The 25,226-nt window shown below is 38.7% G+C and overlaps 2 protein-coding genes across 6 annotated transcripts in view; one reads left to right on the top strand and one right to left on the bottom strand.

Annotated features, from left to right (window-relative positions):
- Positions 1-9,460, top strand: part of nrg2a (neuregulin 2a) — an 86,531-nt gene extending 77,071 nt beyond the window's left edge. For all 4 annotated transcript variants that reach the window (XM_008427063.2, XM_017308632.1, XM_008427062.2 and 1 more), the window contains 5 exons: positions 108-210; positions 740-863; positions 948-1,075; positions 2,548-2,769; positions 4,851-9,460. In XM_008427063.2, the coding sequence (XP_008425285.1) occupies positions 108-210; positions 740-863; positions 948-1,075; positions 2,548-2,769; positions 4,851-5,505 (1,232 nt within the window). In that variant the 3' untranslated portion in view covers positions 5,506-9,460. The remainder of the gene's footprint in view (positions 1-107; positions 211-739; positions 864-947; positions 1,076-2,547; positions 2,770-4,850) is intronic.
- Positions 9,461-10,977: 1,517 nt separating this feature from the next.
- Positions 10,978-23,340, bottom strand: slc22a6l (solute carrier family 22 member 6, like). 2 transcript variants are annotated; one of them, XM_008427068.1, is made up of 11 exons: positions 23,299-23,340; positions 17,263-17,653; positions 17,044-17,147; positions 16,777-16,931; positions 16,234-16,402; positions 15,999-16,122; positions 15,801-15,916; positions 15,497-15,711; positions 14,815-14,923; positions 11,572-11,775; positions 10,978-11,455 (listed from the first exon to the last, which is right to left on the bottom strand). In XM_008427068.1, the coding sequence occupies exons 2-11, from the start codon at positions 17,647-17,649 to the stop codon at positions 11,362-11,364; spliced, it is 1,677 nt and encodes a 558-aa protein (XP_008425290.1). In that variant the 5' UTR covers positions 17,650-17,653; positions 23,299-23,340; the 3' UTR covers positions 10,978-11,361. The 2 variants fall into 2 exon arrangements, with proteins under 2 accessions (XP_008425290.1, XP_008425291.1); XM_008427069.2 differs by lacking the exon at positions 23,299-23,340 and adding an exon at positions 17,789-18,164.
- Between the last annotated feature and the right edge of the window lie 1,886 nt (positions 23,341-25,226).

Here is a 25,226-nt window from a genome sequence, read left to right as displayed (position 1 = left end):
ACACAGGACTTAGATCTGGAAAGTACTTTGGGAAGCATCGCCTCCTTTGTGAAGCTAATCGTTTCCTGTCTTTTCTCTCTGTTGTCTCGTGGGTTTAATTTTGACAGAGGCAGAAGAACTCTACCAGAAAAGAGTCCTGACAATCACGGGTATTTGTGTGGCTCTGTTGGTGGTGGGCATCCTGTGTGTGGTTGCCTACTGTAAAACCAAGTAAGTTCTGCAGATGACATGTTAATGGGCCTTTGAGTAATCTGTGTAATTCAGCCAATGGGTTTTAGTGAAAAGATCATAAAAGCTTATCATAGGATTAAGTTTATGGTCTAAAGGACATATATCATCACTTTTTTTTCCTTCAGTAATGCACATGCTTACCACTGAAAATAATTGAAGATGGTTATATCTACTTTGTGTTAAGAAATTGAGAAAAATGTTTTCTAGGAAAAAATATATATATATGGCATTAGGCTGAGTAGAATGCAATGGGTAGTAAAGACTTCATGTTTCACATGCCAAGATTTTTATTTTTTTTTTTGACAAAATGTGTTTTTAAAGTAAGCAGTCTGATTTGAAAAACAATGAGTAGGTCACTATAAACATTTTTTTTTCATTTATTTCATACTAATAAGCTATAAAATATAATATGATCCCTCTACTGTGCAGTTTTATGCATAATTAATTCTAGTTCTTTTGTTAAATTGCAAGCTTAACATTAAAAAAATAATAAAAAATCGTTCAACAGGAAACAAAGAAAGAAGATGCACAATCATATGCGACAGAACATGTGTCCCGAACATCCCAATCGTAACCTTGCTAACGGACCTAATCACCCAGGACCCGGCCCAGAGGAAATCCCTATGGTGGATGTGCGTTGTTATGACAACATAAACACGTCGAACCAAAGTTTTCTCTCTTTTGCACTTCTTAATCTTTTGATTCTATTTTCACAGTACATATCAAAGAATGTCCCTGCAACTGAGCGAGTCATACGGCCCGCGACAGAGCGATCGTTCCCAGCCAGTCACGCCTCTTCCAGATCTCACAACTCTTCCACACGAGCCCACTCATCAACTCAAAGGTAAGCAGTCATTATGTGTCACGCTGTGTGTGTCATGTTATGCCTTCTTGGACTCATGTGATGTACTGCAACAAAAATTCATCCTTTGTGACTAATTTTTGTCGGCCCACTCTTTCTCACTGTATTTCTGACTACTTGGGTTAGGTTTTACTTCAAATTTGTTTCGATAAAATCTTCTTACTGTCTCTGTTGTGTGAGAGCCTTATCTCTTGTCTCTCTCTTGTCCCAGAGTCACAGTTTGGAGAGTTTTGTTGCCTGTAATCGTCACTAGGTGTCCTCAGTTTCCCTCGGGTTCTCTCAATCCGTTTCCTTCGTGTCGTCTTTCCACCCGCCGGCTGTTTCTGTCAAACTCTTTTCTCTGCTCTCCCAGCATCTGAACTCAGAGGATGTCTGAATCTGGAAAAACAAGATGCTTTTCAGATTTCCATTTTTCACAACGTCCCTTTGATTTTGGCGTTTTTGTGGTTTTCAGTCCGTTTGATTAGTTGTTGCTCATCCTGCTTTGTTGAGATTTTGGCTAGTTTTGGTCAAATAAAGGTTTTCAGTTGTTTATCTGCCTATGCAACAATATGCCATTCATGAAATAATTAATATGATAAAGTGTTTGCCAACATACAAAGTACATAAAGTGTTGAAATGATTATCTGATTTATTATAGAAAAAATGCCATCCAAACCAACTTGAAAAAATAAACTCTTGGATTATGCCAGACATTGATCCAAAACACACCAACAACTCAACGACTCAGTTTCTGACAGGGCAGGGAGAAAACAAGTTAAATGATGGTTTGGTGTTGGCCTAGTCAACACCCCGAGTTAAACAAGCCGTAAACAGGCAATCTGTGTTTGAAAATCTTCATTTTTTTTATCAAAGCAAGCTATTGTTTAGACGAGTGGGCCAAAATTCACCCACAGCAATGCAAGACTGATTTCCATTTATGGTAACGTTTTCGCCCCAAATACATGAAATCACCATTTGAGAATGACTTTAGTGTATATTCTGGTTATCGATGTCTGAAACTTATGTGGCGATTAAAAAACACAACTAAAAACTGTGATTCATTTGTTGTGATTTAGGATAATATAAAACAAAATTGTTTACTTGGTTGGTGAATTCATTATGATTAGAAATATAAATTTTTAGACTATAATAAAATTGTGAGTTAAGTTCAACTTTTAGAAAATACCATAAATAAATTTTTGCAGCATTGAAATAGACCCATCTTGTTTAGCGTACAGGAATATCACCACCATTAGTTTCTACTGGTCAGATCAGCTGCAAGGGAGGAGATTACGAAATCAAATCTTTGGTTTTAACACACATGAATTAAACCGAAACACTTGCGCCTGCGGAAACAGTAAAACGGTTCCTTTTGTTCTCCAAAGGCATTCTTCAGCGTCTACAAAGAGAGAGAAATATATCTCGGGGACACTTCAGGGTGTGTGTATGTTAACACCTATTTTATTTGACAGACATGAGGAACGGACATGGAGCCTGGAACGCTCTGAAAGTTTCCTCTCTGACTCGCCGGGAATGATGTCATCGTCCGTGGGGACCAGTAAATGCAGCAGTCCTGCGTGCATGGAGGCGCGGGCGCGGCGAGCTGCTCACTGTGGTTACTCTGATCCCCATCGGCCGGGGCTGCAGTACGGGGACTCGTTCGACTCGCTGGGAGACTCTCCGCACAGCGACAGGTGGGAAGCGAGGCCAATTTTGGCTCTCGGTCTGCAATAAACACGCTGAAACGTTTCCCCTCTCTGCTGGCTCCGGGTCCACCTCGAGAGGCCAGCGAGGGCAATCAGTGGAAACTGACACACAGCAGGCATGATGTTCAAATATGCAAAGGAAGGCAAAAGTTAGAAAAAGCGCTTATGTCAGTGGGAACTCTGCTCTTGCAGCTATAGGACCACTATTCCTTTTCTAATATGTTGCTCTTGAGGCTGTTTTTCACTTGCTGCTTTCGATTTTTTTTGTTGTTTTTTTCTTATTATTTTTTAGTTAGCCACGTGCCAGTCACAAAAGACGATAATTCGGCCATAAAAATAGTTGAAGCTCTAGTTAGCACAAAGGGAAAGCCTGACAAGGGAGGAAATGAGGCTTTCATCAACTCTGCTGTAGTCTATATTTATCCTGTGCATATTTCTTTATATTGTAGGCACCAAGATACCAATCTTCTTATGCAGCTCTGGGCATGACAGACAGTAACAACCTTATCTTCTAAAACATCAGGCTAGTCGCCTTAGCATGAACGTTCTGCACAGCTGCTCATACACAATGGACTTTCTGCAGTATTATGCTTTCATGTCTGCCGTATACATTTTATTCGAAAAATCTGTTTTTTATGTACAGTAAGTCACTTTTTATGGTTTTACTGTAAGCTGAAATTAAATTTGCTAGCAGTGTCGATGACAAAAGAGCCAAGCAACAAAAACGGCCCTTTTTGCTTTGTTCTAATGTCTGAAATTCTAGTGGACAAATGTCCATTATTGCTTCCATATGCAAATTTACAGCTGTTTGGCTTTGCGTTTTCATCCAAGTATTTGACTTTATGAAGAATCAGGTATCAATAACATCAATGTATCTATTTCAACTCTTTCCATATCTTGGAACCTGCCATGAAAACCTGATGCGTGCACTTTTAAGGTATATCAAAGTTTAAAAAACTTACCAGTTTCAAACAGTATGTTTTTTTTTTGGGGGGGGGGGGGGGTTTGTCTTGATATTACCAGGTAAAATGTTTGAGAATCAGTTTTAATCAGAAAGCCTGACTTGACCAAAAGGCTGTTAAAGGAAAAGTGCAAAAACACACAAATAAATGGGAACAATATGGAACGGTCATGTAAATCATTAAAATGGAATCAGGACTGCGAAGTAAAATAAATCATCTAGGACTGATGGGAAAGAAGGAGGATAATGTGTATATGTTACTGTGACTTAAACTCTGTTTAATGGGATCCCAGAGAAAGTTCCAGAATGAGAAGAAGTTTTTGTTTTGTTTGTATGGAGCGAAGAATAATACAAGTCCTTCTCTTCTCTACAGACTGTTAGCTGGCTACATTACACCGGCCTAATTACACTTTAAATCTTTTTATCAAGTTAAAGAAAAAATTTGTGACTGATTGCAAGATTGTTCCACTTTAACAATATTTAGACTTTTTTATTCCTGCCTAAAGCCATGATGCAAACGTTGTCGCAATCTGTTAACGAGGAAGATGATGAATGCTGGAGATTTATCATCTTCTTCTTTTTTTAGCTACAAAAATTATTATAGACAAGAATTTTTATTTTTTTACAATGCGGATCAATATAATATAGTTGTATTATTGGATCCAACCGTTGGCAAAACAACAGCGATCCAGAAAACCAAAGTCATTGGGGAGCTGTTTTGAGCCTGAGCAGGATCGTTTCCAATGAAGACGATTTCATCATCAACAAAAGTCGAGCCAGCTTGAGCAGTAAAGAGAAAACACAGCCAACAATAGCATGTTTTGTCTTGAGTCAGTTGTAAAACTTAATTTAACAGATACTTGATGAAAGACGTTCTGCAGAAGGAAGTAGACTAATGCCCACTGTGTATCCTAACTTGTTGATGTACACAGAAACACTTTGTTTCTGTGGAAAAGTACCTCCCACTCACTGTTCTAGTTTCTGCTCAACCTGACAATAAGGGTGTGATTTGTGCTCACTTTTCAAAATGCTGTACGCTCCTCCTCCTCTGCTCTGTTCTTTGTCCTGCTCCAATCACCTGTAAATGTCTCTCTGTATTTTCAAACAGGTACGTGTCAGCCCTGACAACACCAGCCCGCCTGTCCCCGGTGGATTTCCATTACTCGTTGCCCCCCCAGGTGCCTACCTTCCAGATAACATCCCCCAATGCCAGCCACGCCATGTCGCTTCCTCCTGCTGTCCACAACCCCTATCCTCCAGAGGATGACCAGCCGCTGCTGCGCCGCTACCAGGTGCCCCTCCATGACGCCCAGTGCCAGGAGCCCTACCGGCAGCAGCGCCGCACCTACCTAAAGAACAGCAGGGGCAGCCTGCCCTCCAGCCCCTACCGGCTGGCCGAGGAAGAAGACTACGAGACCACCCAGGAGTACCTCTCCTCTCGGGAGCAACCAAAGACAAGTGGGTCCAGTGAAACTGGTAGCCGGCGCTGGAGGAGATCCAGACTGAACGGCCACGTGGCCCCGCGTGGATACGAGGCGTCTCGGGACTATGGATCTCGAAGCTGCCTAACAGAAAGCGAGTCAGAGGAGGACGGTGAGAGCACTCCCTTTCTCAGTATGCAGAACATGAACGCCGAGCCCTCCACCATCTACAGGCCGGTGGACAGTCGGACTTCTCACTCATCAGGGTGGCACAGCGGGCGTGGCAACATGCATACAAGACTCACACAGTCGCGCTCCAAACCGGACAGTACGCCCCATTAAAGAGTGACGACGAACCAACGAAAATCAATATAGCATAGACCTGCATCTATAAGAAATATTTTTATTTTATATAACTGACAGATATTCTAAATAAATGAAATATTTATTTTCATTTTAGCAAAAGTTGTCTACTAGTTAACAGCAAAGAATTTTTTATAGGGAAAACTCTATTTATATGTACATTTTGATTTACAGCATAAAAAAAGATGTGCCAGTTTTTCACAACGTAAAAAAAAAAAAAAAATATAGAGTAATATTGTGGTGCCTTTTGCTGTTTGCCGATGCCAGAGGGCCAGTGGAGGTTTTTGTAGCCTTTCTTATATGGACGCCTCATTTTTTATACACATTTATGTTCTTTTGTTCTGTCTGATTTTAATTTTATTTTTTTTCCTATCTCACTTTCTTTCCAAAAAAAAAGGCATTCTTTGAGAAGTCTGTCCCCACTGGAGCATAACCCCTTCCATGTCACGCAATATAAACCACTTCAACATAAAGTGTGTGTTTACATTAATATGATTCGTCCTGTAGGGTTTGGTGGTTCGGGGATGGAACAGAACGCCCGATATGTAGAATATTTCTGATGTATGTGCCCTGAGAGACGGAGAAAGAAGATGGTGATGTTTGGGTTGAGTGCGGGTACAAATGAATCTGTGTGAGTGTAATGTCGCTTGCATGCTTTTGTGAATGTTAGGAGAATATTATGTCGTGAGATTAAACGTGTGGATCTCAGGAGAGCTGCCACTGACCCCTTTCCCTCTTCCCCTCTCCCTCCCCTTGTGCAGGTGGACAGGTAAGGCCGGGTTGTACTATGCAGGTCATTGCTTAATGACGTGTTTACAACTATCTGGCCCCAAGTCTTCCCCTATTCTGTCCTTTTGGAAACATCCTCGAACGAGGCCAACAAACGCTTAGCTGACGGGCACACATGGGGCATACCGACATAGGAGACCAAAACAAAAGATATCATCTGTTTTCACTCAAAACGACTTCTCCTCCCACATCTCATTATCATTCTGTTTCCATTCTGTTTCTGTGGCTTGTTTTAAAGGCCACACAGTGTCTCAGGATTTCCACATAACCCCGCCCCACCCCACACACACCCACTTTCACCTCTCCCCACCCCTTTGAGTAAGGCCTACCTAAGACGACGGTTCTCGGAAGTTGAGGACCTGGAGGTAAACACGCAGTCTACCAGACCCACGTAAAGAAAAGGTGGAAGCGGCTCTGTTGAAGGAGAGTAAAGACAATGTAGGGAATTAGCTGTGAAAACTACGGAGGATCATACAATGCAAAAATATGCAAACTTTACATTTTGCTGTTTGACTACATCATTTTCTAAGAGGTGACTGTAGTGTGTTGTGTGCGCAAAAAAAAACTCTGTAATGCCTGTAGAGTAGAATGAGAAAAATGGGTACCTACCTGAGTTATTTTTTAAAGCCATTATGCAGACATCTATCCATTTCTTTTATCCATCCTTTATTTGCTCACAAAACAACTGTGTCCGTGACACAGGATTTAATTAGACCACTTCACGTCACACATGCATTCCCAAATACTGTCTCGTCTAGTGGTACTGTGTACTGCTTTGTCTGTTTGACAGGTTTTATCATTTTGAATTGAATCTGTAAATGATCGTTTTTACCAAGGTGCTCATATATTAAGCAACGTCACCCTCGTTTAAAGTAGAGATGTGCCAAGAATCAAACTCACCTTGTCTGGAGACTGTTCAATCAAATACTCAAACTGACTTTGCAAAACCAAAGGAGGCGACACCTGGAGATGAGTGGGGTCAACAGAGTGTTGGTCTGTTTTGTTAAACATTTCAGCTCTTTTCAGGTTTATTCTTTTTTCAGGCTAAATAGCATTTGCAGGAAATCCTGTGATCTGTCTTGTTGGTATGTCCTGTGCTATATGTTTTTTTATGGCACGAGGTGATGTGCGTGGTGAAGGTTTCGCCTTAAATATGCTCCTTACCTTGGCACATAGACCATCTGTAACCAGAAACCAGCTTTTACAAGTCAGGTGATGCTATGACTGACTTATTTGATCCATTCATAAAACGCATGGAGGGAATAAAATAGTTCTACCTTTTTTTCATAAAAGAGTTTGAACAGGAAGCCTAAGGAAGTATGTAGATGTAAGAAATTATACAAACTGAAACTATTTTTCATTGTTGATTTGTTTTTTTCATGCTGCAAAACTAAATAGCAAGTATTATCTAGATGCTGGGGATTTTTCTCCCTCATCACCAACTTGTACTTTTGCACTTTACATAGTTTCTTACCCTTTTTATTAGTTATAGGAGAGAGCAGTCAGGAAGAGGACATCAGTTAGGGACTCTATTAGAATATTTATTATTTAAAGACAAATCTTGCGAATTTTGGGGTATTACTCGACATCTTTTCACACTCGAACATGAAAGCTTCTATAGGTTTTCTTATTCACGGTGAGCAGCATGTGCTTTATATGCCCTCCTTCCAAAACATCCAAAGGTTACCCAGTCCTCTCTCAGCAGTGTGTCCCAGCTGTAGACAAGAATAAGAGAACTCCATCCCATTTGCGTCCAGACCGTAATGGCTGTAATGTAATTTTTTTAACTTCTACATGGATTTAAAAAGGAACCTAAACAAATATAAATAAAATGTGAGGATGTATTTTAGCTCGTAGGATAAAGATCTAAAATTGTGACTTGTGAAGAAAGTTAATTTGTAATCTTGAACATCAAGATTACAAATCTTGATGTAATCTTGATGGGATGCTTTTTTTTACACACTTGTTGCTTTCCCAAAATGCCCTTTGCCTTTTAGAATGGTTGTTACAAATATACACACTTCTCCAATTGCATAAATAGCTACTTTGCTTAGTGAGGAGCTGACAAAACAATGTTTTGCTACATTAGCAAAGAAGCTAAATGACTTGGAGTTGATTCCTGTAGATACCAGACGGCCGAACACGTTACAGAAAATATTCTCTGGATTCCAGAATCTTTAGGTAATGGTTCACATTGTCTTGGGAATACACACAGAGACTGGTGTTTACATCTACTAATGCTAAGAGCGCTGATCACGCTAAGTCCTAACTGAAGATGCTAAGTCCAGCTTTAAAAGGTAACGCCATCTCAATAGGATATTGACTCTATATATGACGAAGACAGATAAAGGAAAAAATCTAATCAGAAAATCTCTTATCGGTGCATCTCTACTTTAAAGGGACATTGTAAGAAATTAAGCCAATGATCACATATCACAGCTGGTCCTTTTTTTCTTTTCAAGAAAAACTGAATTCTCAATTGTCCCGCGAACATTGACCCACAACTGTCAAAAAAAAATTATCTGCAATTTGGAAAATGCACAGAGGTATAGTTATAGACAGCGATTTCTGGTCACACCTCCATCACAGCTTCCAGATATTTCATTGGGTTTCTCACCTCTGGGTCGAGTTTTGTATGTCTGAATGAGATGAGAGACGACTCCACACCTCTAGTTTAAATGTGACACCCTCTTCACTTTACCAATCCTCTCACACAGTTGAAACGGTACCAGGCATGTCCTGTCAGCCTCTTTATTTTTTTTATTTTATGATCCCCCACCCATCCACACCCACACACGTGCACACACGAACACACACCTGACCCCGCCCCTCGCTTGAAATGTTTGAACACCTCTCCTCTGCATGTCTTTGTGATCAAGGTTAGATGGGTGCATGGATACTGAAAAAAATAAATAAATAAGGAAGAAAAATAAAGCAGCAGACAATTATTTTCGAGTCAGTGAAGGTGTATTTCATTTAACATTCAGCAATAAAAAGGAATCCTTACCCCCTCACTCCCCACATGTCATTTCTGAATTATGCTAGAAAAAAAATACGTTAAAAATGCGAGACTGTCATAGATTGTAAAATAAAGTGAAAAATGAATCCACCTGTTCATATGAAAAATAAATCTTTATTCATATCATTTTATGTTGCATTTATTTCTGAAGAGCGCTTTTCTTTCCTTTTGGCTCTCAGCCCGAAGGCTGAACTCTCTTTTGGCATGTTGTTGCGCCTCTCAGGGGTCCACACATAAAACCTCAAGGTGAAAGGAAATCTGTTTAATGTGGCGGTTGGGGCTTTATAAATTTTAGTAAAAGGGTTGTAGTCTCAGATGCACAAAAACAAGAGCCAAATACCATAAATTTATTTTTAAAAGGTAAAGAATGTGTCTTCGGGCTCTTTAATAAATAATCAGACATAAATTGGCCTTTTAAATAAATATAAATTCCGACAATGGATATTTTTCATCCGCCTCATTGAAGAGATGAGAAAAATAAGTAAATAGAAGCTGTCTTTAGCATTTTACTCTCTAATTTACCAATGTTAATGTCACTTGAGCCTTTAGCTGTATTTAGCACATAATGGACTGGGTTATTTTTTTATCCACTATGCATTACTAGAAAATGTCCACTAGATGGAGACAAAGCAAACAGTCTCAAGAGTACAACTGGCCTTCTGTATGCGGAGACATTTGGGTTTTTGTAAATAAACAAATGTTTATTAGTATATTATTTTTAAAGTTTTGGATTTTTGCTGATCTATTTTCATTTGATGTTTTACACATTGATAAATGTGTTGACCGTATTTAGGTTTACAGTGATGTAATGGCTCAACATAAAACGATATTTAGAGATTTAGGGCATGAATGACACGTTTTATATTTCCAGAACTTCATTTATTTGAAATGATACAAACATGTGTTCTATTGCAATAACTACTTGTATGCAGTAATTTTCTCAACATGGAATAATAACAAAAAAAAAAAAAACACCAGGAAGATTTGCCGTCATTGCCAGAAGACAAAAAAGAGAATATGATCCCACATACAAAAACCATTTAAATTGACTCTCTCTAATAAAAATCACCGAAGGGTAAAAAAGGAGTCCATTGATACTCCTTGAGCTTTTCATCCCTTGAATCCACTGAGTGCTCAACAAATTAATTGCGGCTGCATGTGACCGACCAACACAGGAAGAGTTCTGGAGGACTTTCAGTGGTAATTGCAGCAAAAGGAGTTTTTCCTCAGTGTGTCATCTGGGTAGTTACGTTCTTATAATATGTATCATTTATCTTCCATGTCACTTATTTTCTTCACATAAACTTCCATTAAGATACATTGCATGTGGCTGTAATGTGACAAAACTTGAACATTTTTATGTGTAAAAAGCACTCGTTTCAAGATTATGAATTTTTTTTAAATTAAATTATTGGCCTTAGGAAAATGCCGCCATAAATAGTATTCAGAAAAAGTGATGGTATACTTCCAAGGTTCATCAGCTGAAAGTTGATTTAGAAAATTAATTTTGCATTCTTTGGTTTCTTCTGCTTTTCATCATTGCCATAGGTTGTTTCAATTAGGTTAAATACGACTAAATTAAACTTTGGCAGCTCCCGCTCTAGTAATATCCGAGTTAAAAAACAAAAACTCAAACTCAGAAGTGGAGTATGTGTTCACTTTTATTGAAAAATACAAAGTGGTACATATAAAGCAAAACAAATTTTACAAAAGCACCAATAAACATACAGTCAGCCTCGAATTCATTCTACTCAGAGATTTGGGTTCCAGACATGATTGTTGCAAAGAAGTCCTGAATTTCTCACAGCTACTGTTTCACCAACAAACATACTGCGGGTCTGATTTTCTGATGCCTTCAGATTATTTTACTGACCTTTTTAAAACAACACTCTTTCTCCATTTGTCGGGATAAAACAACACAAAATAAACTGTGAAAATCAAATATGCAGCTAAGAAGAAAACAAACCGTACAAACGTCATTTTTTATTTTTGTGTCTGCACATTCACCGGGTTTATACGCAGGGATTTCAGGCAGCCTGTTTGAGGACATCCACTTTAGTGTCCTGCATGATCATTGTTTCCTTTGTTGGCACTGGACACTTGGAGCTTCTTCCAGAACCCCTGAGGGAACGGAGAAGGAAAAACCGAATAAACCGTCCTTTCTCTGCATTTCAACGTGTTTTTGCAAGACTAAGCTATTTCCTGTTTGTAATTTTCAACCTACATGTTGATCTTACCTGTCCTCCACATCCTGTATTGTGTCAGGGAGATGTGTGCCCAGTGTCTCTGGAAGAAAAACTGCAGCAAACCCTGAGAGAATTGGAGCTCCTCCGTAGATTAAACCTGGCAGCCAAGGTATGTAGTCCCCAGTGAGCTGAACCATTGGGGCCACCATAGCTCCCACACGAGCCATCATGGACACCCAACCCATGCCACTTTGACTGAATGTGGAAAGAGTCAAAATGACACAATTAAAGCAGAATCAGTGGTCTAGTTGCTGTACAGTTAAAAAATGTAATTATATTGCAGCCTTTAATTGGCATTTTTGTCTAATCAAAGCCTGTCAGAGGACATTCTTAAAGGAAGATGATAGAAGTCCATGAATGCATGAGTTTAATATGATTAAACTAAATTTGGACATGGAATCAATTTTGTATGTTTGCAGTGTTCACACAGTTCCACTATAAAAAAAAAGGGCGACTTTAAAAATGTAACAAAATCAGAAGGGGGAAATCTTTGACATTTAGCTTAAGATAAAATCCCTTTCATTTTTTAAAGTTAGAGGTCAGGAAATGACAGTATTTAGCAGCTAAAGGGTTCACTGCAACATCCACAGCTCATGAAGGAGAACTAGTTGATTCAGAGCTAATTTTGGAACGATGGCACTATGAACAACACGGTTGTAAAGAAACCCTAAAAAAAAAATCCCATTAGCAGGTTGCTTCAAGTCAGAAGCAAAGTGTGGGAGAAGGTGCTCCGATCAGATGAGACCGAAAATAGGCTACATACAAAATGTTACGGAGGAAAACTAACACTACACATGCCCGTTAACACGCCATCTCCTGCTGGATTGAACTAAATATAAAGGAATACTGAGAAAAAAAAAACTAGGCTTAAACAAACTGTGGACAGAGGTTCACCTTCTGGCAGGACAACAGCGCTAAGCAAACAGTCAGAGCTGCAATCAAAAGATTTGGATCAATGAATGACCTGAATACAAATGCCCACAACAGATCTTTGAAAAAAAATTAAAAAATCAAACCACACATTTTTTTTCCACTTCACAATTATGCCTTATTTTCTCTTTGTCTGTCCCATAAAATCTCAATAAAATACATCCAGCTTTGTGGCTAGAACATGACAGTAATTTATTCAAGGAGTATTAATAATTTTGAAAGACACTGTATTCCAAACACTGTGTCCATTTAACCAAATAACTCAGAGTCAAGTGGCTTCAACAAACCTGGATTTGCTTTAGTTTCTTGTAAATATGGATAGAAATCCTTAGTGAAAAAATAAAAGATTTTGTAATAAATGTGTGAATAAAAACCATGTGATGTCACAAACTTTATGGTCCAGAAAAAACAAATGCTGTGTAAATCTCCTTTGACACATTGGCAGTCCACGGTAAGCGCATACAAGAGGATACATTTAGCCTGCAGTCATTGGCACTCGTCACCAACATCTGTTTGCAGAACCTGTTAGAAACTCAAGAGTATTTATCCTGGCCAAAGGTCACCTGGAGACTTCCCAAGGTCAACTTGAAACTCTTAGATCGTTCTTCTTTTTTTGTCAAAACCTTTACAAACTCCTTGAATGCATTTTTTTCCCCCTTTGGCCCAAATTTCTGGTAGCATACTTAGCTGTTATATGTCTGTAAATGTTTCTCTGGTAATGTTTAAAAAGGACTGGGCTTCATGGTTATTGCAAATCGTGTTTTGGTTTTCCTTGATTGTTTGCTTGTTTCGGAACATCTCATTGAGATTAATAAAAATAGTTCCACGAATGTGTCCAGTTTGCAATTTTTTTTTTTTACCAGATGAGCTGTTATTAAATTGACAAAAATCTATTTTCTCATGTAAGAAGATTTTTCAATTTACAGTCTTACCAATAATACTTATGAATCACTGCAGTGATTTGAAAAAGTCTCCACACCTTAAACAGCTGATAATTTGTCAAATAACAGGCCCAACTGTTTGTGTTTTTCTGGAATATATGTGATAGACCAATACAAAGTAGTCGTACAGTGTACCCCAGGTGTTTGCCAGGTTTAGGGATCACAACCACTTCTGAATAGCTGGAATCTGCAAACACTTGACACCCACTTTGAAAATGCTTCAACCTATCTATTTAATTAGTACTAGCACCAAATAACTTTTGCTATGCATTAACAGGTTTTGTGGATACTGCCTTGGCCTTAGCACAGAAGCTAACATCCAAGGTGTTTCTTATTTTCTCTCTTGGAAGTACAAGAAACATGAATGCTGCTGTTGAAAATGGCAGCTCTCAACATGTGATCTGATGTTTTCAATGATCTAGAAAACACATCTGTGAATATGTACACGTTTCATAAATAATTAGGGGTTACGGCTACGGTTCTAAGCATGAATGGGTAGCATAAGCAGAAAAAATAATACTAAATGGTTTTCCAATTTTATTCTAATAAAAACTAATGCATGTGATTGAATTTACCTTTTTGCACTTGTTATATGCCTTTCATCCAATCTGACTGAGCTTGAGCTGCTTTGCATGAACGAATCACTAATAGTTTCAGTCTGCAGTCGTGCACAGCTGATGGAGACAGACCCCAAAACAGTTGCAGCTGTAAATACCACAAAATGTGGCACTGCACAGATTTGTAGAGCCACAATAGCTCTTTGGTTTTACGACGCTCCTTTAACACAAATCACCACTTTCCTTCCTCTTTCATTCTGTTTTCTGACATGAAATCAGAGTAAAACACATTGAAACTTTTTGTAACACGATGGAATCTGAAAGGTTCGAGGCGAACGGATACTTTTGGTCACACGTGAGAAAATGGTCACTTATTTAACTCAATCCCTCACTGTTTAGTCCAGGTTTGGATTGAATTGAACTTTGTGTAACACTGTTAATCTGCAAACCTCCCCCCTTTGACCTGTGTCACAGAGGTCTGTGCCAGTAACAGAAAAGCAAACATAATTCACTGTGTTTTCACTACTACATCACAAACCTTATCGACTTTAAGCTTCATTTGTTTTTGTATTTTCAGTACTTTCTTTCTCCTAAAATTTTTTTATTGTTTGTATCAATTATCACATTTGTGTCTTTAATCATGCTTTAATTTAATCATGTTTTAACTGTGATGCTTTTTTTTTTTTTTTTGAGAAGTTTGTGTTTGTTACTAGAATTACACTCACATCAGAAATAAATTGAGGAACACTGATTTTCCTCAGGAGGAATCAGATTCAATAAATTCAATTTCCGTTTTTAAAACGTACCGGATGATGGTTGGGTAAAGTTCTCCAGAGTAAAGGTAGCAGCAGTTGAAGGATGCAGCCAGACATCCTTTGCCCACCACTGCCAGACAGGTTCGCACAGTCTGTTTGTCTGAAGAAAAGAAGACACATTAAGTAGATATAACTGTATGTTTAGTTTATTATAGAGCATGCAAAACAAAACCAAACAAAACAGTTATAATCAACTTGCTTTTGGGAGTTTTAGTTTCTTTTATGCCTTCTCACACCATGATACTGCCACCACCGTGTTTTACAGTAGAACTGGTATATTCAAGCTCAAGTGCAATATTAAGATTTCTAACACAATGCATTTTATTGCACGGTTTTCACTGATGTTCTCCAACAAGCTTGGGAGACCTTTGACTGGATTTACATTGAGATTTAATTACGGATACTCTATTTACTAATTAAGCCACTTCTAAAGTCAGTCAGTTGCTGCCACAGTTTGAGTAAAAATATATGCAAGCCACACAATTTAGGTTTTCACTTGGGGAAAAAAAAAAAAAAATATGTACATTGTTTTTTCATCCAATTCAAAATTATGCACTGTTTTGCTTTGGTCAATCAATTATTGTCTCAAGAAACACTTTTCTGGTTGTAACGTAAAATCAAAAAAAAAGTTCAATACTATAATACCAGTATAAGAAATGCGCTCCATATTTACCATAAGGCACCAGTATGTTGATCAGAATTGTGACTCCGGCTATGATCAGAGCGCCGCATTGTGACGGCCGGCGTCCAATGAAACTCATACACACAGTGATGACAACTTTAGCGGGGATGTCGACCGCGCCGAAGATCACTTGTATCAAGTAGATGTTCACCCCAAATTTCTGGAGATCCATAGCAAGGCCGTAGTACGCAAAGCTGGTTGATAACCTGAGAGAGAGAGAGAGAATGTCCTTTACTCAGATTATTTAAAGATGGGTTTTGTTTGTGTCTTTTTATAGAAGAATCAGGACGTGTACCAGGTGGCACTGAGGCAGAAAGTCATGACGCGCATTTTGGGCGTGCGGAACAGATCAAGGGCAGAGTGGGTCCCCTGGGAGCACGACAGCTCTCTTTTCATAGATTCTTGCAGCATCTACGCATAAAGAAGACATACTTTCAATGCTTGTCCCATTCATGAATTAAAACACAACTCTATGAACATGACACTGCCGTACTTTTACATTAATCTGTTCCCCTTCTTCATGGCGGCCATTAAACCTGGCCACACTTTTAAGCATCTTCACAGCCTGTTCGGGTTTATTGTTTATCGCCAACCATCTTGACGACTCATGAAACCACCTGAGAATAAACACGTGTTTATTTTATTAGATGGTTTTTGCCGTTTACAGACCCTCGCAACATTTGAACGGTCCGGTCCCTCTACTTGCACCTTTGTATTTGCCATCTTACCATGCAGTAAGGAAGAACACATAGAAGGGCAACGACACAGCCAGGGTCAACCACCTCCAGTCCGTGACGAAGTAGGCGATGGCCGGCAGAAGCATCTGCCCCATGGTGTAGCAGTAGCCGGTTGCCGTCCCCGTGAAAGTCCGCACACGAGTCGGGATCCACTCCACAACTTCACGAGAAAGAATCAAAGAAAAACACTTTAGTTCCAGACAAACATCCATAAAAAGTGACACGAAAGTTATAGACTACGAGAGAGAATATAGAATGAGGCAGGTGAAGAGACAGACAGCATGTTATTTCAGTTTATGCTAGTTAAAGATAGCCATTCAAAAGTAAAATCAACATCAATAATGTAAACAAATATTATTATTATTATTATTATTATTATTATTATTATTATTATTATTATTATTATTATTATTATTATTATTATTGTTATTGCCTTCCACAGCTTGTCTGATGAGTGGTAGTTTAGACTACATTTTACCCCATTAGCAAACAAATTCTTGTTGTTTTTATGTTTTTAGCTGAATGCTTAATTACTGAGTGAGAAGGTGTTGAGTCCCACGCCAGACAGAGCCATGCCACAGCCAAACCGGAACAGACAGTAGAGGGAGAAGGAAGGGGAGAAAGCAGCACACGTTCCCGAAACCGCCATGAGCAGGTTAGAGATCAGCAGGAGGATGCGGCGGCCATATCTAGGAGAGAAGAGTGATGTTTGGATTCTTTTTTTTTTTTTAAGGCACATTAAAGGAAAAGATTATTAGCATCAGATAGAGTTGGAACTACTGATGAAAAATTGGAGGATACCTGTCTGAAAGGCCTCCGAAGACAAGAGCCCCCACAAGCACACCGCCCATATAAACGGTTTGCCCCATTTGCTTTAAGGAGCGCAGGTCACACACCAAGTGCCACTGAAGAAAAGCACATATACAATAATAAACAAACATGTAAGTGTCTCCTACAATCATCTCTGGCTTGATTAAACCCCCCCGCGATCGCAACAAAGTCTGAAGAACGCGGCCCTACATCAGATATGATAGTGGAGGTCATTTCTGTCATGTTGTAGGACCATCCATCAACACATCCCTCCAGGACGGCGCCATAATCCCTCTCTGTGGCGGAACTACCATTCTGAGCCAGGAGGTGCCACTGTGGAGCAACGTATCGCTGGCAACTCTGTGGTTTTCCTGCTTCGTTCAGTGGTACTGTGATCTGCAGAATCTCCTCCGGGCTCAGCTGGGTCCGAGACATGTTGGAATGTGAGCTGCAGTGATGAGGCGGCACCAGGGCCACAAAGTTCTGCAGCAGGTTGTGACTGGCCATCAGGAGGACGGGGGTGCAGAGTAGAATCACATGGAGGACCTGGAAGCGACCCGTGCTGCCGACCTGTTCGAGGAGGTCAGCGAAGGCCATCCTTCTGCACAACCACAATATTGATATTAAAATTCTGCTGCATTAACAAGCTTACAGTAGATGAATAAAAAGAAAGGAAGTGCTCTGTAGCTATCTGTGACATCAAAGTGTTACATGATAAAAAATGTAACAAACTTACCTGATTGATCACGCTTTGCTTTGTAAAGAAAAATTCCTAAAACAATAATGAAAAAAAAAAACAGCTTTCTGATCTTTAATGCACAAAAACGAACTAAGTTTAACCTGAAATCCCCATATAAGTCCTTGAAAATGTGGGAGAAAAAAGGGCACCACAGAGAAAAAAACTAGCTTTGTCACTGCACCATATTTAAATCCATAAGCGGCTCTGAAATTCCTCTACTTCTTCTCAACCTTAGGAATTAGCAGCTTTCTATTTGAGCTAAAAGTACAGAGTCCTTGCTGCACAGGTCTTGTTGAAAGATCTGAAAGAACTCCAGCATCTGTCCCACCTCAGCTCTTTTCCCTCTTTGCACTGAGAAACACTCACTGCCCTGTAGTGGTTACTTAATATGAATGACTGTGTGCGTGTGTGTGTGTGTGTGTGTGTGTGGGTGTGTGTGTGTGTGTGTGTGTGTGTGTGTGTGTGTGTGTGTGTGTGTGTGTGAAAGAGAGAAAAAGAGAGAGAGGCACACATCCATACAAATGAGATCAAGCAAGAAATGTTTTTCTTTGCTATTTTTTGCTGATGTTTCTGATTAGCGTACCAAGAAGTTAGCAGGATTAAAGATAAACAATAAGAAAAGAGGTAATAAGTGAGGGAACAATGAGTGAGTCATTGGCGTAAGTTGCAAAAGACGTTGATCAATATTCAACAATTTAAATGCCCTTTAACACTACAGATCTTTTTTCCTTCTCTCTAGCACCTCGTGTTATAACACTGTAAATAAGTTACTGCGCTTTGCTTTGCAGACCAAATAATATAGGAGAAAATGACTGGAAATAACATTAAAAAAATCAAAAAATCCCATAATTATATTTTCAAGGTGAAAAGATATTAGGTTTGATCCGATTGTAACTTAAATAGGAGCTACTTTAGCTTTGTTAGATTCCTGCTGATTAGTTTTGAGGAATGTTTTCTCTTATGTAATAATCAGCATGAGACGTCGGAGCGAATGAAGCTGCAGGTGCACCGAAGCCAAACAAGAAAATCTTAGTTTTTTCAGCTGTCTGACTCAGAAACCGACTGGAGCTGCTAGATTATTCCTTCTTCAGCATATTTCTTTTTTTATATTGATTTATTTAAAACTGGAATCAAAGTAAAACCGTATCATGCGGTGCTTTGTAAAAAAATAACTTTTTACTCTGTTCCATTTTGGAAAAGTTGAACATGTCTTTTTGGGGACGAGTTGTGAGAAAAGCAGCACAAAGTGTTGCATAACTGTGGACGGGATTTTTTTTTCTTGTTTTTCCATCACGGTTTATCAAATAAATAAAAATCAGAATGATGCAGCTGGCATTTGTATCCATTCAACAGGACAATTAGATCTCAGTATAAATACTGTGGCTCAGTGAGAAAATGTTTTGAAAAAATATCTAGATTTGATATGAATATGGGGAGAATTTTTTTTAAATAAAAAGTAACACGGAAATATTTTTACTTTTGTTTCATTTTTACAAATAAAAAACTTGAGATATTATTTAATGAATATGTCCATATGAAAATAAAATAAGCAGAAGAGAGAGAAACGGGAGACGTTAAACATCCTGCTTTCATCTCTTAGTTAGTTATTTTCTTTAATCTCACATTATTCAAAGAATAAGGGACTGAAACTGAATAAAAATAATAGTTAACAGAGAAATCATCCATAAATTATAACATAAAACTCTGGAGAAAACTTTGAATACAGTCTTAATGTTTTACACAAGATGTGTCAACACGTTTGGCAGCTTTCTGTGTTCAAGGTTGAATGACTAACCAGACGTGGCAGAATATGCAGATTATTTATCTTATCCTAGAGGTGAGCAGGCCGTGTTTCTGTGATGTTATAGCGAGACAAAAAGCAACAAAGCTTCTCTGATCTAAATAATAACAATAAACAAATTTTAAATTTTTTTTTAAAGCATGAACATCAGAGAATCAACTGCAGAGGAAGATTTGTGGGATGATTTTTGCTTGAGTTGAGCTGGGCTGTTCCATTAGGTCCACTTTACATGTCACTGTGTTGCATAAGACCAGTTCAGGATGCGCTTTCCCATTGCAAAAATATTCACAACCCAAGTACCTGCTCACAGTTTGTTACCATGCAACCAGAAACGTCTGGTTGCATAGTAATGATGAACCAACACAAATACAATCTTATCGTAAATCTTTTGCACTTTTTGAAAAAAAAAAAAAAAAGAAGAGAAAAAAGAAAAGAAAAGAAAAGAAAAGAAAAGAAAGTAAAAGAAAAATCAACCAGTAATCTGGATTACCACACAGGAAGTCTGTTGGTTAAAATATTTTCTATACCCACTTATTTCTTGCAGGATGCCTCCTGGCAATGGTGATCCTAACGTTCAAGTGAAGTCTGATCTCATCGCTGTTTAGTTAGAAATGGCTGGCTGAGAATAATCAAGAAGCCCCTCTTAAGGATGAAACAAACCAAGTCACAATTTTGGACTCAATTATTGGCTAAAGTTATGCAACTTTTGTCGCAACCACAAGAACCCAGCATTTGGTTTAAACAAATAAATTACAAGAAATCAGCAAGACTCCAGCGATTCAAGTACCTCGACTTTATCTCTAGATATAAAAATCCCAGTTTATTTTGCTCTACATCATGGTGAAAACATAATGAGTTGATGGCAACTAAAGGTTCTCCAGCAAAGCATCATGTTTCTCTGTGGTTTGAAATTGCAGTGCAGCGTTTTAACAAATTGCACCAAACAGAAAAAAGCTGTCTTCTTGTAAAAACAGATAAGTATTATTTTATAAATACAGCTGCCAGATCAACTTGCTGTGGTATTTGTTGATGTGAAAAGTTGTTAGTCCTTCTTATATCAGAAGAGTCTGACTCTGTGGAAGAGGGCGGCGGAGGCGAGCAGACTTGTTTCTTGGATTGAAAGACTGACTTATTGAGCGAGACACATTTAATTATTATTTTTTAAACAAGAGACCGCTTTCTGTCTCTGTCATATATTGATCAAAGCGAGTCTCAAGCATTTCATTCACACCTCAGGAAAGTCTGTCACAGGGCATAATATCTCTCCTCAAAGACAGAGCTACAAAGTGAGCCAATTACAGCCAGTCACTCCTCGAGAGGAGCATATTTACAGACCCACAGATCAAAACTTTACAAGGTAGGAACAAAACACAAGTGGAAATCCTGTTTAAATTCATTATACGTCTACTGTTATCTGAAGCTTGTACCGTGGGATTTATGCTTGATCCTTGAACTCAGAGGTAAGCCCAAAAGCAACACGTTGTCTTACAGTTTACTGCAACACTAAAACCAGGCTATAGAAGCCAAAATTGATAAATGTGACATAACACGTGTATCCTTTCATCCTCTCATCAGGTCTGTTCATGGGTTTTTTTTTCCCCAAGATTAAACACACAGCCCTGCTCTTTTGTCACTGTGCAAGCAGAGCTTGTTGAACAGAAATGCGTGAATCATCCACTTAAGGTCAAGCTCCAACATGGTTAGGAAATGACACAACTTTTTTTTTTTTTATTGGTGTCAGATGTATATAAAACTGACCTCTTCTTCTCTGGCAAAGGGGCTGTGAAAATGTGATCCCCTCGTTCTGTTTTTCTCTTGTTTGTCAAATTTAAATATTTAAATTCATCAAACAAAACTTAATAGCAGCTAAAAGGAGTAACGTGAAAACAATTTTTAAATGATCATTCATTCTCAAATTAAATTATGAATTAATTGCAATTAACAGCAATTTGTGGAAGACTGAAGAGACCTCCACTCAAGACACCCATTCGAGGGAAATCAAGAAATCATTGACAACGTAGCAGGTTAAAAGGTCTCAGGGAGCAGAACGTAAAGGCATTGATGCTGATATATCAGCTTGGAAATGGTTACAAAAACATTTCTAAAACTTTGAGACTCCAGTGCACCACAATGAGAGTCACAAATAGAGGAAATATGGAACAAACATTTTCGAAAGCATACCAAAATTACTCCAAAAGCTCATCAATGACTCATCCAAGAGGTCACCATGTAGCCAATAGATTGACAACTAAAACACTCACTTGTTGGTTAGCTGCTCCGGCGTGTGTTGCTTTGACAAAAAGCGGTTGTCAAAATTTAGCATCTGCAGCAGGATAATATTCAGCTTCTTTCATGGGTTTGTCCACATCACTTCCAGGCATTAACTACTCACTTGGTTTGTTTTTTCTGCTTCCTTAGATGTCCCATCTACTTGTTGACATTTCTGGTGACATTGCTGTCACCTGGCACAACACGGCCTCTCGATGTTAATGTTCACTTCTTTCAAATCTTGCTTCACCATTTGCTACTGCAGCTTCCTTCAACCTCATTTCCTCCTTATTTATCCATGAATTCTAAAAAAAAATCTTTGCAAAATCAAGTGTCACAGTTGAATCCTCTCTGGTTAGTTCACATAGACTTCAAACTTGATATTTGATGACCTTGAGATTCATTGATTCTTTGTGCGCGGTTCTTTCTCTGAGGATTATCGAGAAATGTTTCTGTCTCTTTAATAAAACAGGCCTTAACTCTGCAGGTTGTGACTGATGGCATACCCATGACACATTTTCAACCCACATATTACAGAGGTTTTATTTATTGTCTGTTTTTCAGTTACTTGTAAAATTTTAAATTTAGAGCGCACTGCCTCACAAAAGTATTCCTAACCTTTAAACTTTTTCACCTGTTGTCACAAAGCAACCTCAAACCTCCACGTATTTATTATGAGATAAAAATGTTGAAAGTGTAGCATACCGTCGTATACTTCATGCTGTTTGCTGAACTCACGGCTGAAAATGCTTCCCAATATGTCCCCAGTAACTTTAAATATCAAAACACTGAAATAGTTCAAATTGAGTCAAATTGGATGGAACAGGGGTGCCCAAACTTTTTGAGAGCCAGATCTACTTTTTCTCTCACCAGCCGCCTGAGATCTACCTCATGACACAAAGACATAAAAATTGCAAATGAAACTCTATTGACTTATTTTATATGCGAATATACATCAGTTATAGCAGAAATAATAAAGTGACAGAAAACCTAATCCAGTTTCTTCCTCAGTGAGATTCTGACACTGGGAGCTGCTTACTGGTTTCTCAGTCAGAACAGAAGCTGGTTGCAAACCTGACCCCAGGTGTCAGTCAGTCATGGTAGACCTGGAATTTGGTTTGATGACCTCGATATGAGAAACTACAGACTGATAGGAGGAACCAAAGAGCCCAGTAAAGGTAAAGGCAAATCTTCTGAAGTCGGAATATAATTAATTTAATTCCACATAATTATCGCGGTAGAATTTGTTAAAACTTAATGAAATATATTTGTCCTATTTGATGTTTGTTGTGACGTATGCTCACAAACGAACGAGGTAATTAGTCCAAGTTTGTCGTTTATTGAACGTTCAGAAACTACAGCGGATGTAATGAGCCACAGCAAAGGTAAACAAAGGTAAAACAATCCGAAAAGACGATCAACTCAAAACCACTCCTACCTTTATACACACGCTCTCTCTTCCTCTCCCTCTCTCTCTCTCTCTTTGTCGTTTAAGCACGCCCGTTGCCGTGGCAACCGCCTGCGCCCCGCAAGCCGAGCAAAGATTACATTAAAGTCACAACATTCAGTCCGTAACATATCAGGTTTCCAGGCTTGATATTTATTTCTTGATTATTAATAAGCCTCTCATGAACGCAGCGGTGGTTAAGTAACTAATTTAAACTCCTGCTCTGCTCGTCAGTCGGTCTTTGAGTCGCCTTTTTTTAAAATCTTTTTTTGTTTTTGTTTTTTGTTAATGGAACCGAAACGCACTGAACTGCACTCAAGGCCTTGTTGAAACAATAATTACTGAGATTATTAATTTTAAATGTTTCGTTGACTTTTTATAATTATTCTTTTTTTAATGAAGCTACAAACGTTTAGGATCTTAGTGAATATTTTTGATAAGCCTATCAGATGAGGAAGTGCTGGCCTCAGCGTCCTGGCGGCGATCAGTTAGTCACTCAAAACCTTCCGCGATCGACCTATTGGGCACCCGTGGGATGGAAAGTGTCTAGTGAATGTCAGTTGGTTGTAGGTCTTGTCTTGATATAATGTGCTAGCAGATAAAAGACTTAGCTAAGAGAAGGGTTCTTCTCTAAATCTAAATGTTGTTCAGCATATGCTGGCAAATTAGGCCCATTTAAATTCAACACTCGGTTAGTGGTCCAGGTCATGACCTCATTATCAAACTTAAAAAAAAAAAAATTCAATAACTGCTCTGACAGGCCACACGTCCTACTTGACAGGACAGAGGAGAGGAGCCTGGTTATCGTAACAGAGGTTCTTTTTTTATGCTGATGTTGAGATTCGTGGCTTTTTATTTAACTTTCTGAGTATGTCCGTTGTGCTGGAGCAAATGTTATCAGGAAGAGCCTGTGATAACAGCTCGCATTACGATTAACTGCTTCTGGCTGCATCCCTCCGCTGGAGTGCTGCCCTCACAAGCAAAAGTGCCAAAGTCCTGTCTCCTGGTAAACTGGGTCTTGTGCTAATGTTGACACTGAGGTTTGCTGTGGGGCAACAGCCTTATCAGACACCCATATCCCTGCTTTTGTGCTGCCCTATTTAACCGTGGCACATATTGTCCTTTTATGTATTTATTTTGCAATGCCATCTCATGTTGAATGTTGGACTTTTGTCCAAAAACAATCCATCCTGAACTCGTTCACATCTTGACTGTTTTGGCAGGTACAATATTTATTTTCACAGCAGCTGATATGGTTTTACTAGGGTATTAACAAGCGCATTTTGTGATACCTTTATGGAAATACCCGTTATATCCATTAATGTCAATGAAGGGATGTAAAAATCATTAAAATGTTAAAATGTAAAATCTGCAGTTCTGTGGAAAAAGAACTGACCCCCTTGCTTTGCTTTTTTGCAATAATGAAATGTTTCAGGTCGTCAAACAAATGTTATCAAAGGAAGCACTAAAAGCGGTTTTCAAAGGAGGATTTAATTTTTAGGCAACAAAAGCAATTCAAACAACATGGCCCTATGTGAAAAACTTTATATTTCCTTGACCAAACATATATTAATTTAGATGACGCCAGCAAGTTCGTTCAGGTAGGTAAAGCTCATCCTAAGCTTACTTAATACAGGATCTTTCTCACAATCTGCAGAATATATCAGGTATCAGGCAAACACTAATGATTTGGGTGGACCATTTAAGATGCAAAATCTCTAACTGTACTCTTAAGTTCATGAGCTACCACTGGCCACTTTGTTACCTTCAGCCCATCTGTACCCGCATGGACTCTGAAGTCAGAGACCCTTTCTTAATTTTCTGAAATGTGGAAGAGATAGTCAGGGTGTTTACATGCACTTATCACTGATATGTTGAAGAGCATGCTCATGGTGTAAAGAGACTGAAGCTAATAATCA

Source organism: Poecilia reticulata, linkage group LG14, assembly GCF_000633615.1.
Source record: "Poecilia reticulata strain Guanapo linkage group LG14, Guppy_female_1.0+MT, whole genome shotgun sequence".
In the NCBI taxonomy this organism is placed as follows: Eukaryota; Metazoa; Chordata; class Actinopteri; order Cyprinodontiformes; family Poeciliidae; genus Poecilia; species Poecilia reticulata.
The sequence above is the reverse complement of the archived record's forward strand: the minus strand, read 5'-3'. Positions and strand labels throughout refer to the sequence as shown.

Excerpts from the sequence above, each read along its gene's own strand:
- slc22a6l (XM_008427068.1), bottom strand. The coding sequence starts at position 17,649 with ATGGCCTTCGCTGACCTCCTCGAACAGGTCGGCAGCACGGGTCGCTTC. Across the intron at positions 16,123-16,233 it reads GTGTTCTTCCTTACTGCATG|GTGGTTTCATGAGTCGTCAA; the intron begins GTAAGATGGCAA and ends GTTTATTCTCAG. Across the intron at positions 15,917-15,998 it reads GGGAACAGATTAATGTAAAA|ATGCTGCAAGAATCTATGAA; the intron begins GTACGGCAGTGT and ends CTTTATGCGTAG.